Below are 17416 nucleotides of genomic sequence, written 5' to 3'. Positions count from 1 at the left end.
GGCTGTTCTTGATGTTGGATACACTCGGATGGTTGCTATGCTGATTTCCACATTCCTGTCATTGTTTGGCCACTCCTGCGGCATGTCATTCCTCTTGAATATTGACATCATCTTATGGACAGTACACCATGCCTGGAGCATGCGTCACTGTTTTCACACGTGAGATGAACGCTGATACTTATGCCCAGGAAAGGAGTGCCCAACCTACTGGATACTAGCAACATCCGTTTTTACTTAATGGAGTACTGTAGGGGGGTAATGGTAAAAAGAGTTGAAATTACCTGGGGTTTCTTATGGTCCCCCGCAGACGTCCGGCACCCACGCAACGAGTCATCGATGCTTCAGTTCCCGCCTCTAGTTCACTTCTGGAATTTCTGGCTTTAAAGTCGGAAAACCACTACACCTGCGTGGCCGTGTCCTCTCTCCCGCTGACGTCACCAGGAGCGTACTGCGCAGGCCCAGACCGTACTAGGCCTGCGCAATACACTCCTGGTGACGTCAGCGGGAGCGAGGGTGTGGCCTTGCAGGCGCAGTGGTTTTCCGACTTTAAAGTCGGAAATTTCATGAGTGAGCTGGAGGCGGAGCCGGAGCATCGGTAAGTGGCTGCACAGGCACAGGATGTCTGCGGGGGACCGTTAGAAGCCCCGGGTAAGTTCAACTCTTTTTTCCCTTTACCCCCCTACAGTACTCCTTTAAAATTTCTATCTTATGATCGCAATATAGCCCTATGTCCAGTGACCATTATATTTACAATGATCTTGCTGTATTCTGTGCATTTTTCCTCACTGTAATGTTAGAATGCCCTGTGCGCACCTTCCTTCACTTTGATCCTAGTATGGACTGTCCATCTTTCGTCACTGACATCCTACCTTCCCTCGCTGAGATCCTATCCTAGCCTGTGTCTACCTTTCCTTGCTATCCCAGTAAGGCTTGTTCCCACACCTTCCCTTGTTGAGATGTTTGGCCTGTATCCACCTTACCTCACTGAGATCCTAGTATGACCTGTGTCCACATCTTCCCTTGCTGAGATCCTAGTATGGCCTGTGTCCACACCTTTCCTCGCTGAGATGTATGGCCTGTGTCCACCTTCCCTTACTATCGCGGTACGACCAGGTCCACCTTCCCTTGCTGAGATCCTAGTATGTCCTGTGTCCACCTTTCTTTGCTCTGATCACAGTATGTCCTGTGTCCACCTTCCCTCGCGCTGATCCTAGTATGGCCTGTTTCCACACCTTCCTTGTTTAGATCCCAGGATGGCCCCTGTCCACCTTCCCTCACTGAGATACAAGTATGGCCTGTGTCCACCTTGCCTTGCTAAGATCCCAGTGTGGCCTGTTTCCACACCTTCCTTGCTTAGAGCCCAGTGTGGCCTGTTTCCACACCTTCCTTGCTTAGAGCCCAGTATGGCCTGTGTCTACCTTCCCTCGCTGAGAGCCCAGTATGGCCTGTGTCCTCCTTCCTTCAATGAGATCCCGTTATGGCCTGTGTCCTCATTACTTCGCTGAGAGCCCAGTATGGCCTGTGTCCACCTTCCCTCGCTGAGAGCCCAGTATGGCCTGTGTCCACCTTCCCTCGCTGAGAGCCCAGTATGGCCTGTGTCCACCTTCCCTCGCTGAGAGCCTAGTATGGCCTGTGTCCACCTTCCCTCGCTGAGAGCCCAGTATGGCCTGTGTCCACCTTCCCTCGCTGAGAGCCCAGTATGGCCTGTGTCCACCTTCCCTCGCTGAGAGCCCAGTATGGCCTGTGTCCACCTTCCCTCGCTGAGAGCCCAGTATGGCCTGTGTCCACCTTCCCTCGCTGAGAGCCCAGTATGGCCTGTGTCCACCTTCCCTCGCTGAGAGCCCAGTATGGCCTGTGTCCACCTTCCCTCGCTGAGAGCCCAGTATGGCCTGTGTCCACCTTCCCTCGCTGAGAGCCCAGTATGGCCTGTGTCCACCTTCCCTCGCTGAGAGCCCAGTATGGCCTGTGTCCACCTTCCCTCGCTGAGAGCCCAGTATGGCCTGTGTCCACCTTCCCTCGCTGAGAGCCCAGTATGGCCTGTGTCCACCTTCCCTCGCTGAGAGCCCAGTATGGCCTGTGTCCACCTTCCCTCGCTGAGAGCCCAGTATGGCCTGTGTCCACCTTCCCTCGCTGAGAGCCCAGTATGGCCTGTGTCCACCTTCCCTCGCTGAGAGCCCAGTATGGCCTGTGTCCACCTTCCCTCGCTGGTAGCCCAGTATGGCCTGTGTCCACCTTCCCTCGCTGGTAGCCCAGTATGGCCTGTGTCCACCTTCCCTCGCTGGTAGCCCAGTATGGCCTGTGTCCACCTTCCCTCGCTGGTAGCCCAGTATGGCCTGTGTCCACCTTCCCTCGCTGGTAGCCCAGTATGGCCTGTGTCCACCTTCCCTCGCTGGTAGCCCAGTATGGCCTGTGTCCACCTTCCCTCGCTGGTAGCCCAGTATGGCCTGTGTCCACCTTCCCTCGCTGGTAGCCCAGTATGGCCTGTGTCCACCTTCCCTCGCTGGTAGCCCAGTATGGCCTGTGTCCACCTTACTTCGCTGAGAGCCCAGTATGGCCTGTGTCCACCTTACTTCACTGAGAGCCCAGTATGGCCTGTGTCCACCTTACTTCACTGAGAGCCCAATATGGCCTGTGTCCACCTTACTTCACTGAGAGCCCAGTATGGCCTGTGTCCTCCTTACTTCACTGAGATCCCAGTATGGCCTGTGTCCTCCTTACTTCACTGAGATCCCAGTATGGCCTGTGTCCTCCTTACTTCACTGAGATCCCGTTATGGCCTGCGTCCACCTTACTTCGCTGAGAGCCCAGTATGGCCTGTGTCCACCTTCCCTCACTGAAATCCTAGAATGGCCTGTTTCCACACCTTCCTTGCTGATATCCCAATATGGCCTGTGTCTCCCTTCCCTCCCTTAGATCCCAGTATGGCCTGTTTCCATGTTTCCTGGATGATATATCTTTATGGCTTGTGTCCAACTTCCCTTGCTGAGAACCCACTATGACCCTTGTCCACCTTCTCTTGCTGAGACCCTGGTATGTCCTGTGTCCACCTTCCTAGCTGAGATTCCAGTATGGCCTGTGTATGCACCTTCCCTCACTGGGATCCTTGTATGGCCTTTTTCCACACCTTCCTTGCTGAGATTCCAATATGGCCTGTGTCCACCTTCCTCACTGAGATCGTAGTATGGCCTGTGTCCACACCTTAAGGTGCGTACACACGCACTACTAGAATGGACGACTGGTCTGTCAGACCCTCCCGCTGGGCGGGCGTTCCAGCAATAGTACAGCGTGTGTACAGTCTGTCAGCAGACTGAGAACACTGTTTCTGAACGATCTGCTCAGCGGATTGTTCAGAAACAGTGTTATCAGTCTGCCGAGAGACTGTACACGCGTTCGACTGTCGCTGGAACGCCCGCCCATCGGGAGGGTCTGACGGACCTGTCGTTCCTTATAGTAGTGCGTGTGTACACACCTTTACTTAACTGAAATCCTAGTATGGCCAGTGTCCACTTCCTCTCCCTTTAGATCCCAGTATGGCCTGTGTCATGTTCTCTCAATGATCTCTTTATGGCTTGTGTCCAACTTTCCATGCTGAGAACCCACTATGGCCCCTGTCCACCTTCTTTTGCTGAGATCCTGGTATGTCCTGTGTCCACCTTCCCTAGCTGAAATCCCAGTATGGCCTGTGTCCGCACCTTCCCTCTCAGATATCTTAGTATTGCCTATGCCCACTTTTCCACGCTGGAAATCCTAGTGTGACCAGTGTCCACCTTCCGTCACTGAGATTCCAATATGGCAGGTGTCCATTTTCCTTCCCTTGGATCCCAGTATGGCCTGTGTCCACCTCCCCTTGGTCTGATCCCAGTATGGCCTGTGTCCACCTCCCCTTGGTCTGATCCCAGTATGGCCTGTGTCCATGTTCCCTCGCCGATATCCCTTTATGGCTTGTGTCCACCTTTCCTTGCTGAGATCCTGTTATGCCCTGTCTTGCTAGGACTCTGGTATGCTGTCTTTGTGTCCATCTTCTTTTACTGAGATCTTGGCAGGCCCTCTGACCAACTTACCGTGATCGTTGTGTGTCCTGTACTTGCCTTCTTTTGCTGTGATCCTAGTATGTCCTGTGTCTTCCCCTGCTGAGATCGTAGCATTCCCTTTGCCCACCTACCCTTGCTGTGACCAACAGTATGCTTTGTGTCCACCTTTCCTTTGTGACCTTAGTATGCCCTTTGTCTATCTTTCCTTGCTAAGATCTCACCTTCCCACTCTGAGATGTTGGTATGCACTGTGTTCACATGGTATGGCCTGTTTCTACCTTCCCACACAAAGATTCCAGAAAGCCCTATGCCAACCTTCCCTCAATGCAATCCTAGTATGTCTTTTGTCTACCTTCTCTTGCTGAGATCTATGTCCTGTCTTCCATTGATGACATCCTAGTTTTCCCTGTGTCGAACTTCTCCTGACTAAGATAATGCCGTGTCCACCTTCTCTTGCTTTGATCCTAGTATGCCCTGCGTCATCTTCTCTCACTACAATCTTAGTTTGCCTTGTGTCCAACTTTTTCCAATGAAATCGTCGAGTGCTCTGTATCTACCTTCCCTTGGTAACGTCCTAGTTTGCCCTGTGTCCATTAGGGAGAGCATAAAATGTATTATGTATTTATTCCGTCAGGGAGAGCATAAAATTTATTATGTATTGTATTTATAAAGCTGCAACCTATTTTGCAGTGTTGGACATAAATACATGCCCCGTGTCCACCTTCTCTTGCTTTTAACCTAGTATACCCTGCGTCCATCTTTCCTCACTGAGATCTTAATGTGCCCTGTCTTCCCTCACTGAGATCCTAGTAAGCCCTCTCTCCACCTTTCCACATTAACCACTTCAGCCTTCAGTCGTTTTCACTTTATGCATCTTAGCAATTTTCACCTCCCATTCATTAGCCTATAACTTTATCACTACTTATCACAATGAACTGATCTATATCTTGTTTTTTCCGCCACCAATTAGGCTTTCTTTGGGGGGTACATTTTGCTAAGAGCCACTTTACTGTAAATGCATTTTAACAGGAAGAATAAGAAAAAAACGGAAAAAATTCATTATTTCTCAGTTTTCATTTCCATTATAGTTTTAAAATAATACATGCCTCCATAATTAACCTCCCTGGCGGTAAGCCCGAGCTGAGCTCGGGCTATGCCGCCGGGAGGCACCGCTCAGGCCCCGCTGGGCCGATTTGCATAATTTTTTTTTTTTTTGCTGCACGCAGCTAGCACTTTGCTAGCTGCGTGCAGTGCCCGATCGCCGCCGCTACCCACCGATCCATCGCGCCGCAGCCGCCCCCCCCCCAGACCCCGTGCGCTGCCTGGCCAATCAGTGCCAGGCAGTGCTGTGGGGAGGATCGGAGTCCCCCTTGACGTCGATGACGTCATCCCGCCCCGTCACCATGGCGACGGAGGAAGCCCTCCAGGAGATCCCGTTCTTTGAGCGGGATCTCCTGATCTCCGATCGCCTCCGGCGATCGGAGGGGCTGGGGGGATGCCGCTGAGCAGCGGCTATCATGTAGCGAGACTTTGTCTCGCTACATGACAAAAAAAAAATAAATTTAAAACGCATTTGCTGCCCCCTGGCGGATTTTTGCAAACCGCCAGTAGGGTTAAAACTCACGTATTGTATTTGCCCATATGTCCCGGTTATTACACCATTAAAATTATGTCCCTATCACAATGTATGGCGACAATATTTTATTTGGAAATAAAGGTGCATTTTTTTCCGTTTTGCATCTATCACTAAAACCCAAGAGGTAGCGCTCACAGTAAAAAGACTTTAAAAAGCACCTGTTCGCCTCCTCTTAATCAATACAATCTTAACCCAAGAGGTGGCGCTCAAGGTGCAAATACAGGTGTTAGCACATATTGGTATACAGGAGAAATAGCAATGCAATACAATGAGTCCTTAAATATTAAACAAAGTCCTCAATCAGTTCCAGATATCTCCAGTGCAGAGGATGAGTAAAACAATTTCCAGCAGAGTCAATATCACAGGGATTAACCACCACCAGCACCCTTTGTGTGCCACTCACCAAATTCACTGACCACCAGGTCAGTATGCGCCTTGGGACAATTCCCAGGTCGTCCCCCACCTTTCCGACCAAATCAACACTCCACTTTAATCCCAGAAGGTTCTTCACTTTCAATCACCTCAAAGAAAACTCCACATAGTGTGATACCGTGTAAAAAGTATATTTATTTAAAAAACAGTTGCACTCACATGCTCCAATGGAATAAAATTGCCTAGAGTTTTATAAACGGGCTCTCCCCCGTATGGATGGCCAGGGCTGGCAGGCTGCAGATCCGCGGACTCTCTCCCACCACCGCCGCGCGCTCGGTGTGCAGATAATTCCCTTCCGCGTTCCGCCTCGCCGCCTCCACGCCACTCCGTGCAGCTTCAATCCCGCTTCCGCATCAGGCTCCGCCCTATCGATTTCATCACACAGTGACTCATCAGGGGCATCAGATGCCCCTGATGAGTCACTGTGTGACGAAATCGATAGGGCGGAGCCTGATGCGGAAGCGGGATTGAAGCTGCACGGAGTGGCGGCGAGGCGGAACGCGGAAGGGAATTATCTGCACACCGAGCGGGCGGCGGTGGTGGGAGAGAGTCCGCGGATCTGCAGCCTGCCAGCCCTGGCCATCCATACGGGGGAGAGCCCGTTTATAAAACTCTAGGCGATTTTATTCCATTGGAGCATGTGAGTGCAACTGTTTTTTAAATATACTTTAACGGTATCACACTATGTGGAGTTTTCTTTGAGGTGATTGAAAGTGAAGAACCTTCTGGGATTAAAGTGGAGTGTTGATTTGGTCGGAAAGGTGGGGGACGACCTGGGAATTGTCCCAAGGCGCATACTGACCTGGTGGTCAGTGAATTCGGTGAGTGGCACACAAAGGGTGCTGGTGGTGGTTAATCCCTGTGATATTGACTCTGCTGGAAATTGTTTTACTCATCCTCTGAACTGGAGATATCTGGAACTGATTGAGGACTTTGTTTAATATTTAAGGACTCATTGTATTGCATTGCTATTTCTCCTGTATACCAATATGTGCTAACACCTGTATTTGCACCTTGAGCGCCACCTCTTGGGTTAAGATTGCATGTATCACTATTTACAATTTTAAAATAAAAAAAAAATAGAAATATTTCATCTTTACATTATTTAAAAAGTTTAGACCCTTAGGTAAATATTTACATGTTTTTTTTTTTATTGTAATGTTGTTGTTTTTTTTTTTTTTTTGTATTAAACATTTTATTTGGGTATTTTGGGAGGGTGGGATGTAAACCATAGTTTTATAATGTAAATGTGTCTTGAGTTTTATTTTTTTCCCTTTTAGTTGTAGTTTTACTTTTTGGCCACAAGATGGCGGCCATGAGTTTGTTTACATGACGTCACTCTAAGCGTAACACGCTTAGAGCGACGCATGGGGTACGTTACAGCCAGAAAAAGCGAAGCTTCCGAGAGAAGCTGTCGCTTTTTCAGCGGGGGAGAGGAATCAGGGATGGGGCACCATAGCCCGATTCACTGATTGCCTGGCTAACGAACCGCGGCCGGGAGCGCGCGGACGCGCACATGGCCTCCTGGGCGTAGCTAGTACGTCCAGGAGGCCAAAGTAGTTAAAATCCTACTTTCCCTTGCTGAGATCTTGTTGTGCCATTTCCCCGCCTTCACTTGCTGAGTTCCTGGCATGCCCTGTGCCCATTTTTCATTGAGATCCTCAAATGCCCTGAGACCACCTGGCCCTTGAATACCATGTACCCACTTTCCTTAGCTGTGATGCCTATCCTGTTGTTCCCTCTTCCCCTTACTTTGGGATGACTGTGCTGTATCCAACTTTCCTTTGCTGGAATCCTTGTATCTTCTGTTCCCACCTTTTCATGCGCTCACACACAAGGTTAGAGAATTTGTCCGTTTTAACTCAGCTGATGCTACCATTCAGGACTTTAGGTGCCTTTACTATTGGAAGTGGTGCTGGATCCAGTGCTGACTGATCCCTGTACAGGGTGCTTTGCACTGAAACTAGCACTGCTTGTGGTACTGGCAATTTATGAGATTTCTGTCTGTCACAGGGTCTACCTACTGATAGTTAAACTGGACCCGGTGGTTCTTGAATTCTGTTTGACTGTATCCACAGAATACAAAAACATTGTGCTATTATTATTTTTTCCTGAGGAACATTAACCCAGTATTGAACTTTTGTCCCAATCAGTAGCTGATACCCCCTTTCCCATGAGGAATATTTACCTTTGTTCGACTAGATCATCAGATATATCTCTGTGGCTGATATTGTGGTGGAACCCCTCCCACAATGTGATGTCAGGGCTATAGCCATGACAGTTTCCTGTCTGTCAACCTCGTTGCATTGTGGGAAATAACAACTGTTGCCAAGCAGTCTCTCCCAGTATAATCAACCTTTTATCTTATCACATTGTTAACGGGTGTGTTGGTCAGGGCTGTGGAGTCTGCGTCAAGGATCCAGAGTCTGAGCCATTTTGGGTACCTGGAGTTGGTTGTTTCATAAAATGAGGAGTCTGAGTCAGATGATTCTCGTACCGACTCCACAGCCCTGGTTGTTGGTGCTGTCTGTCCTTCTTCTTCTTTTTTTTTTCCTACCAGAAGTAGATGATGCTCTGCAGGATCAAACAACATGAACAAATTACACAGCGACTAGCAATCATTTCTTAGGGCCTGTTCAGACTATGCGCGTTCCTAGACGTTTTCAGGGAACGTGTATGGGTACCAAAAACGCATAGAAACGGCTCCTAATGCTTTTGAATGGGCTAGTTCACATGTATGCGTATGAGACGCATACGTTTCTCATCCGCATTACTGCACGCAGTTCTGTGCGTCACGCATAGAAACGGACGCAATGAAAGTCTATGGACGCGTATCAAAAACGCATACTATTGCGTTTTTAGCGTCCGTTTTCCTCTGCGGTTCCCATAATTCTTTTTTTTCCCCTGGGTCACGTGTGTGCAAAACGCAATAGAATACGCATTAGAACACAAGAAAAACGCATGCGTTTTTCAACTTGCGTTTCTTTGATTTTGAACGCATTCTTCATACGCAGATAGTCTGAACAGGCCCTTAATCTATCTTCTATTTTTTAACTTACCACTTTGCAATGTATTTAATTATTTTTTTCCCCCCACTACTATCGTTCAGTAAAGTTCCTCTTCAATATGTTTCCCATGTGTGACACCACTAGATAAGGTTCTTTGTTGAACCATCTGTAGCGTTTAATCCCCCTTTTCCACTTTCTCTCCTCCAGTCCTAGGCTTCCTCTGCTGCGGTCTTGGCACGCGGGTGCCCCGGAGAGGTACTGGACTGGGCGTGCAGTGTGTGCATGTGTGCTTCATGCTTTGCGCGACTAGTGTGACCCCTGTAGGGCTAGACCGTAACTGCAGCATGCTGCTTGTTTGGGGTATGCAGGGTCGCTGACTCTATTACTGACATTTTATAACAGAGCTCGGGTGTTTGTATCAGTGTGTAGTTGTGTGTGTGTGTGCCTGAGGTCAGCTTCTACAACTCATTGCTGTCCTGGTTCTGTAAGTCCTGCGCCTGCAAATAATGTCTAATGATTTGTAAACATGCATCATAGATGTCCCTGGCTACTTTTCTTTTTTTTGTCCAGTGTGGGAATGTTCGATTGAAAATAATAGACTTTGCTTTTAGCAGAAGTCTCTGGTGTTAGACTTGTAGTGCTCCTGCCTGCGCTTCCTCGTGTCTTGTCCTCTTTTGACTACATAAAGCAACATTATTTTTTTCTTTTAAATCAGAATAATGATTAACTTTTAAAGGATACCACAACTGACATGTGGCATAATGAGCTAGACATGGGTATGTACAGTGCCTAGCACATAAATAACTATGCTGTGTTTCTTTTTTTTCTTTCTCTGCCTGAAAGAGGTAAATATCAGGTATGTAAGTGGCTGACTCAGTCAGGAAGTGACTACAGTGTGACCTTCACTGATAAGAAATTCCAACTATAAAACACTTTCCTAGAAGAAAATGGCTTCTGAGAGCAAGAAAGAGATAAAAAAGGGGGAAATTCTTATCAGTGAGGGTCATACTGTAGTCACTTCCTGTCTGAGTCAGGACTGAGTCAGCCACTTACATACCTGATATTTACCTCTTTCAGGCAGAGAAAGAAAAAAAGGAACACAGCATAGTTATTTGTGTTCTAGGCACTGTACATACCCATGTCTATCTCATTATGTCACATGTCAGTTGTGGTATCCTTTAATCATGGGCTGGACAAATCCGAGAAGCCAGGTAGACAATTTTTCTTAAAGGGGCATTGTCACCATAAAAATCAAATTTCAACAGCAACTGGTCTGAGTCTATTCAGTGATAAAGATGCTAATCCTGCATTCAAAACTTCCAAAACTTTTTCTGCTGTTTATGATTTGGAGTTATCACATACCTTAGTAGCACTGGCTCTTTAATTGCCATTGCCAAACGGTTGCATGCTGGGGTATCTTTTTATCTATAATATATTTCTCCTCTTTCCTTTATTTCCCCCCTACTTCTAATGACATAAGACAATGCACTTCCTAGTATAGACCTCAGTGGGAGTGTCTGAAGACTCTGGGAGGGCGGGTAGTGAATACACAATTAGCAAGAGGAGAAAAAAAGTGAGGGGGGAAATGTCAGGACCAAGATGAACACTGTCTAGAATCAGATTTTCTGCTTTTCCTTTATAAAATTCACAGGGACCATAACGTGGACAGTGCAATACATATGTTATGTAATGAGAACTAGTATTTATCTACTTATATATGTGTTTTTTATTTCTAGGTTAGCATGGGTGTCACTTTAAAAATGGCACTTTTGACCGTTTTGATACATGTGCTCATTGGTTCTTGGGTTGTGTAGACTGGATCACAAATTTCATGTTGATGAACCACTTGTTGCTGGCACTGCAGTGCTTGCGCACATCACTCGGGAAATATTTTGGGACTTATCAGGGTATCCCCCCACCCTGGTTTCTGATTCCCCCCCCCCACCCCTTCAGCTGAGATCAATAGCAGGAACCAATGCTGGGTAAGTATCTACTGCAGGGGTGTGAACAGTCACGTAAGAGTCCAAAATATAAAAAAAAGTTGTGGGCCAAATTGTTAAGATTTAAAATTTGTTGAACTTTCTCAAATTAAGTGGCGTAACTATAGCGAGGGCCTGGGAACCTGCATCTCTTCCCCCCCCCCCCCCCCACCCCCCACCCCCCCCCCCACTTCTTCAGTTTAATATTTGCCTGCTCCAGTGCTGCTTTGGGTCTCTTTTAATCTCCTTGACAGACACATGCGCTATTGTGCATACCACTGGCTCCGAATGTATGTCCTGTGATCGGGAGCTGGAGGTGTGGAAGCACAGAGCATGCAGCTAGCCAAGAAGAGCACTAGAGACACAACACAGCACCAGAGCAGGTAAATATTGCACTGTTCTGCTGCACTACTCTGCTATGTGGGGAGATCGAGTCAGGGGTAAAGGTGTATAGGTGTGTGTTATACAGTATAATCTCATTATATACTCTGATATAGTAAACATTCTGGTATAGTAAACTACTTCTCTAAGTCCTAGCCAATAGCTATTATAAGGCCCCTACGTGACGCTGACTATGGATATGGTATACAGTGGGCGGTGCATGCGTCATATGTCATTGTGAAACCCATGGTCGGCTGCTCTCTTCAGGTGGTTGCAGGTGAGCTGATGCCTGATAACATTTGTAAGACAAAAGGAATGGTGCTGGATATACAGTACTGTACAAATAAGCAACCTGGAAAAAAATGAGGAACAATGTTAACGTAAACCAAAGAGGATGCAGTGTTGCCACTTCCACTTTGCAATCACTGATAAAAGTATTGTCACCAACCTCCCACGGGATTGCACGCACTCCTAGGTATCTCTACCCTTGTTAGCGATGATTCTCTTAGTAGAGTGTGGAGCGCAGTACAGGCTACGTTTGGACCTACTTGCTACAAAACTAAGGAGAGTGGAGAGGAGAGTGCTAAGTCCCGCCCGCGGAGGTATTGGAGCCACTTGCCTTACATATGCAAGTGGCTTATTATGATTTGCTGCATTTTGAAGAAAGGCTTCAAGATTGGTCATGTGTGAGCAGAAAGTTTTGTAGGACACATGCTGCAAGTGCTCCCCACAGATGTATTTGAGCACTCACAGGAGTGACTAGTTGCCCCTATTCAGTGACAGCTGCAATTTTTAATCAGCCCTTGATACCGTACCAGCAATTTGGCCAGCCTGGCTTTGCAGCCCTAAGGTATACTTAAAGGGGAACTGAAGTAAGAGGTATATGGAGGCTGCCGTATTTATTTCCTTTTAATCAATACCAGTTGCCTGGCAGCCCTGCTGGTCTATTTCTCTACAGTAGTATCTGAACAACACCAGAAACAAGCATGCAGCTAGTCTTGTCAGATCTGACTTTTAAGTCTGAAACACCTGATCTGCTGCATGCTTGTTCAGGGGCTATGGCTAATAGTATTAGAGGCAGAGGATCAGCAGGGCTGCCAGGCAACTGGTATTGATTAAAAGGAAATAAATATGGCAGCCTCCGTATACCTCTTACTTCAGTTCCCCTTTAACCTTGTAGTCCACCAAATGGGCTAGTGTTTGCACTGTACCTCCAATGGGAGGACAGAGTTGGTCCTTTGCAGCAGACATTGTACCAGGGCATGCTGGACAATTTCTAGGACAAAATATAGTAAACTTCTGATATAGTAAACCACTTTTCCTGGTCCCTTTGAGTTTACTATAACGAGATTATACTGTACTACCCACTGGGGGGGGGGGGGGGGGGATTTGTATCCAAGGAAGGGTCCTGTGGGTTGTTGCTGCACCCAGGCTTAAAGGACCTCTGTCGCAAAAATCTTAACTTATACAATTAAGAAGTACGTTTCTTTCATAGTAAAATGAGCCATAAATTACTTTTCTCCTATGTTGCTGTCACTTACAGTAGGTAGTAGAAATCTGACAGAACCGACAGGTTTAGGACTAGCCCATCTCCTCATGGGGAGTTCATAGGGATTTCTTTATTTTCAAAATACACTTTTTGAGAGAGGGACTAGCCCAAAACCTGTTGGTAATGTCAGATTTCTACTACCTACTGTAAGTGACAGCAACATAGGAGAGAAGTAATTTATGGCTCATTTTACTATGGAAGAAACGTACTTCTTAATTGTATGTGTTTCTGGTTAAAACATTGTCAGTTTAAAGAGGAACTGTTATGAAAATCTTAAAATTTAAAACACATACAATTAAGAAGTACGTTTCTTCCATAGTAAAATGAGCTATAAATTACTTCTCTCCTATGTTGCTGTCACTTACAGTAGGTAGTAGAAATCTGACATTACCAACAGGTTTTGGGCTAGTCCCTCTCTCAAAAAGTGTATTTTGAAAATAAAGAAATCCCTATGAACTCCCCATGAGGAGATGGGCTAGTCCAAAACCTGTAGGTTCTGTCAGATTTCTACTACCTACTGTAAGTGACAGCAACATAGGAGAGAAGTAATTTATGGCTCATTTTACTCAGGAAGAAATGTACTTCTTAATTGTATGTGTTTTAAATTTTAAATTTTTATAACAGTTCCTCTTTAAACTGACAATGTTTTAACCAGAAACACTGTCATCTTCTGGATGGGAAGGCAGTGTAGGGTTGTTCTTTTCCTACTTACAATGATGCATATTTGAAGCTTTCGAGTGCCACACAAAATGGCAAGGAGGGCAGCATTGTGTTTGACACCTGTGATCTACAGAATACACAAGCAGCTCAGGGTGACCCAGAACCACTAGGAAAGTAAAGTTGCACTTGTCCAAGCCGTATCCCTATAGAGCCATATCAATCCCTTCCATGCACTGAGGACCACTAAAAGTCTGATGCAGGCTGTTGAGGGGGAGGTTGACCACTAGACCCCAGGGAAAGATAAAAATAAGAGTAGGCACAACTAGATCACCAGGGAAGGCTATAACAAAGAGAAGGGGCTATTACAATTAAAAAATCTTTTTAGCCGCCTTCTATAAAACTTTTGAAACTGCTGCCTGCATAATAAAACTAATTTATCAACTAACACTTTTTTTTATAAACTTTTTATTGCTTCTCATTACCTTCAGAAATGGTTTTTTTTTATTCCTACATAAAAGTACATAATGCAGAAAAGTATTTCTTTTTTGCAATATTGCTAGTTTACCGTAGCACAACACAATTTAAGTTTTTTTATAAGTGCGATAAATTGCCAGACATAAGTAGAGTTTTGTATCTTAAATCCTTAATGGGTGAAAAACATATGGGGGGGGGGGGGGGGGGGGGGGGGAAGGGGAGCAGAACCCAAAGAAAGTCTGCCAGAAAAGCAAGCAGCTTCTCCTTCCACTGACATCACCTGCCAGAAGTAAAAATGTCACCATGTGATAAATGTCAGAATGTAAATCAGGGAGAGGAAAAATGTTACATTGGGCAAACACTGACTAAGTCATTTATACATAAATATTGTAAAAATGAAGCACTTTTTTTATTACATTATTTTCACTGGAGTTCCTCTTTAAAACATGATCAGCAATTGGGATGAGGGCTTATGCTTCACACTCGAATCACAAAACGCAGTTGTAATCAGCTAGCGATTTTGTAGCGCAAATTTTACAGCGATTGTTTTGTGATTCCCGTTCAGGTGAATGAGAATTGCAACACAATCGGGGCTAAAACCCTGCATGCAGCACGTTTGTGGTTTTACGCAAATCCCAAATGCTGCAGTGAGAATGGTCCCGTAGTGATACGTTGTCGATACGAAGTCAGACTGGATTAGCTGAATGCTTGTTTCAGGTGTGTGATTCAGCCACTGCTGTAGTCAAAGGAATCAGCAGGACTGCCAAGCAACTGGTGTTGATTAAAAGGAAGCGCCCATATCCCTCTCAGTTTAGGTTCCCTTTAAAGGAAACCTCAGAGAAAATAATGTAAACCAGATTTACTTACCTGGGACTTCCTCCAGCCTCTGGAAGCTGATGTGTACCCCGCCGCAGCTCTGCTCTCAGCCCGTCACCCGGGGTCCCTTCCACAGCAGCTGCCAACCCGGCGAGGTGGGCGGTTACTGTGCATGCGTGAGTGTGTGGCTGCACCACTCGTGGTCATGCTCCTGTGGACGGGAGCGTACCGCACAGGTGCAGTACTATCTACATCAGTGGGCCTCAAACTACGGCCCATGGGCCAAATGCGCCCCCCCCCCCCCCCCGAGGCTTTTTCACTGGCCCCCCAAACAAAATGTATAACTTATAGATGTGGCCCACTGCACCTTTTAATTATCGGCTGCCTGCATGTAGAATAGCATTGCTGGCATCACCCGTCCACATACTGTAGAAGCCAGCAAGCAGTAATTCGTTGGCTTCCAATTCTGCATCAGGTGTCACTGCTGTCCAACTGGGCGGCAGGTTGTCACCTGGATATGCTTTACTGTCTGGTGCACAAAGACGTTCTTCGGGCGCCGCATGACTGAATGGCTGCTGCTGGGAGGTCTCCTCTGGGCATGATTGGAGAGAATCAATACCTAGATTCAATTTAATGTTTTTCAACGTCATTTTATGAATGTTCCGCCCCCCAGCAGTCTGAAATATTTTGACCCGGCCTAGTGTTCTCCCCAGGCTCTTTTAGCCGGGTGCTCCACCCGGCTAGTTTTGGTGACCACCCGGCTGTCATCGGCTCTCCTCTTCCTATGCTGTAAGCAGAGTTGCTCACAGAAGCGCTGGCCCTGCATTCTCATCTCGCCCCACCCGGCTACTTTTTCATGCCACCCAGCTGGAAGAATTTTCTGGGGAGAACACTGCGGCCCTTGACTGAAAAAGTTTGGGGACCCCTGCTCTATGTGAGATTCCGGTGTCAGATTCAAGTCTTACAATGATTTTTCCTAAACCATGGAATGATAACCGCATACGTACTGGTATGCATGGAACAGGAAGCAGAGTTTGGGCATCCATGGTCTGTTTTATGATGGTCAGGCACCTGGCCGCTGTTTGGCCATTGGTGACACAGAGGAAAACTTGTCATGCTCCTCCCCTCCTCGCTGGCCTGGATGAGATTTTTGTCTGACTGCGGTCAGAAAGTGCTGCAAGACCGGACCTGTTGCTGTTCAGCTATCGTGTAAAAGCAAATAGCGTGCTGTTGTGCCGTAGGCAGGTTCCACACTCCTCTCCAGGTGCATTGCGGGTGGGGAGGATGACTTGGTCTCGTTACTGACACATCCATCAATTTGGGTGTGCTGAAGGTTTTTTTTTTGTTTTGTTTTTTATATGTCCAGTGTAGATCATCAGATTTCTACAGTACAAGGTGCAGAAATAACTGCTCACCAGAAACGCATAGGTTTCAAGCTGGCTGCATGTCATACAATCTTGAATGCATGACACAGGTAGTCCCCAGTTAACAAATGAGATAGGGACGTTTGTTGTAAGTTGAATTTGCATCCAAGTTGGAAATCTCCCTCTGCCTTCACTGTGCCACCATTGTCCCCCTCTGCCTTCACTGTGCCACCATTGTCCCCCTCTGCCTTCACTGTGCCACCATTGTCTCCCTCTGCCTTCACTGTGCCACCATTGTCTCCCTCTGCCTTCACTGTGCCACCATTGTCTCCCTCTGCCTTCACTGTGCCACCATTGTCTCCCTCTGCCTTCACTGTGCCACCATTGTCTCCCTCTGCCTTCACTGTGCCACCAGTGAATCCCTCTGCCTCCACTGTGCCGCCAGTGTCTTTCTCTGCCTCCACTGTGCCGCCATTGTCTCTCTCTGCGTTCACTGTGCCTCCATCGTCTCTCTCTCTGCGTTCACTGTGCCTCCAGTGTCTCCCTCTGCCTCTACTGCGACTCCAGTGTCTCCCTTTGCCTCTACTGCACCTGCAGTGTCTCCCTTTGCCTCTACTGCACCTCCAGTGTCTCCCTTTGCCTCCACTGCGCTGCTAGTGTCTCCCTGCGCCTCCAGTGTCTCCTTCTGCCTCCAGTGTCTCCCTCTGCCTCCACTGTGCTGCTATTGTCTCCCTGTGCCTCCAGTGTCTCCTTCTGCCTCCACTGCACCTCCAGTGTCTCCTTCTGCCTCCACTGCGCCTCCAGTGTCTCCCTTTGCCTCCACTGTGCCACTAGTGTCTCCCTCTGCCTCCACTGTGCCTCCAGGGCTGTTTTCCACTATGTGCATTTTGCTATACGATTCTTATTGCTAACGCAAAATGCTAGGTACTAACACAACAGTTGGAAACTGCGTGGGGCTGTTTCCATTAGTGTGCTTGCAATGCAATTTTTTTCCCGAAATGCAACTGTCATGCCTGCTGCATTTATTGTGCTGTTAAGAGATTTTTCCTCGATTCAGCAATTCATAATATTTTCCTGTCTGAAATT

General features: G+C 47.2%; 1 protein-coding gene across 5 annotated transcripts in view; it reads left to right on the top strand.

Annotated features, from left to right (window-relative positions):
* Positions 1-17416, top strand: part of PIP5K1A (phosphatidylinositol-4-phosphate 5-kinase type 1 alpha) — a 57281-nt gene that overhangs the window by 2756 nt on the left and 37109 nt on the right. For 4 of the 5 annotated variants that reach the window (XM_068252486.1, XM_068252489.1, XM_068252488.1 and 1 more), the window contains exon 2: positions 9315-9362. The exons of the other annotated variant lie outside the window; for it this stretch is intronic. In XM_068252486.1, coding sequence (XP_068108587.1) covers positions 9315-9362 — 48 coding nt within the window. The remainder of the gene's footprint in view (positions 1-9314; positions 9363-17416) is intronic. 5 annotated transcript variants of the gene reach the window in all.

This window comes from Hyperolius riggenbachi, chromosome 9 (genome assembly GCF_040937935.1).
Source record: "Hyperolius riggenbachi isolate aHypRig1 chromosome 9, aHypRig1.pri, whole genome shotgun sequence".
Classification (NCBI taxonomy): Eukaryota; Metazoa; Chordata; class Amphibia; order Anura; family Hyperoliidae; genus Hyperolius; species Hyperolius riggenbachi.
The sequence above is the reverse complement of the archived record's forward strand: the minus strand, read 5'-3'. Positions and strand labels throughout refer to the sequence as shown.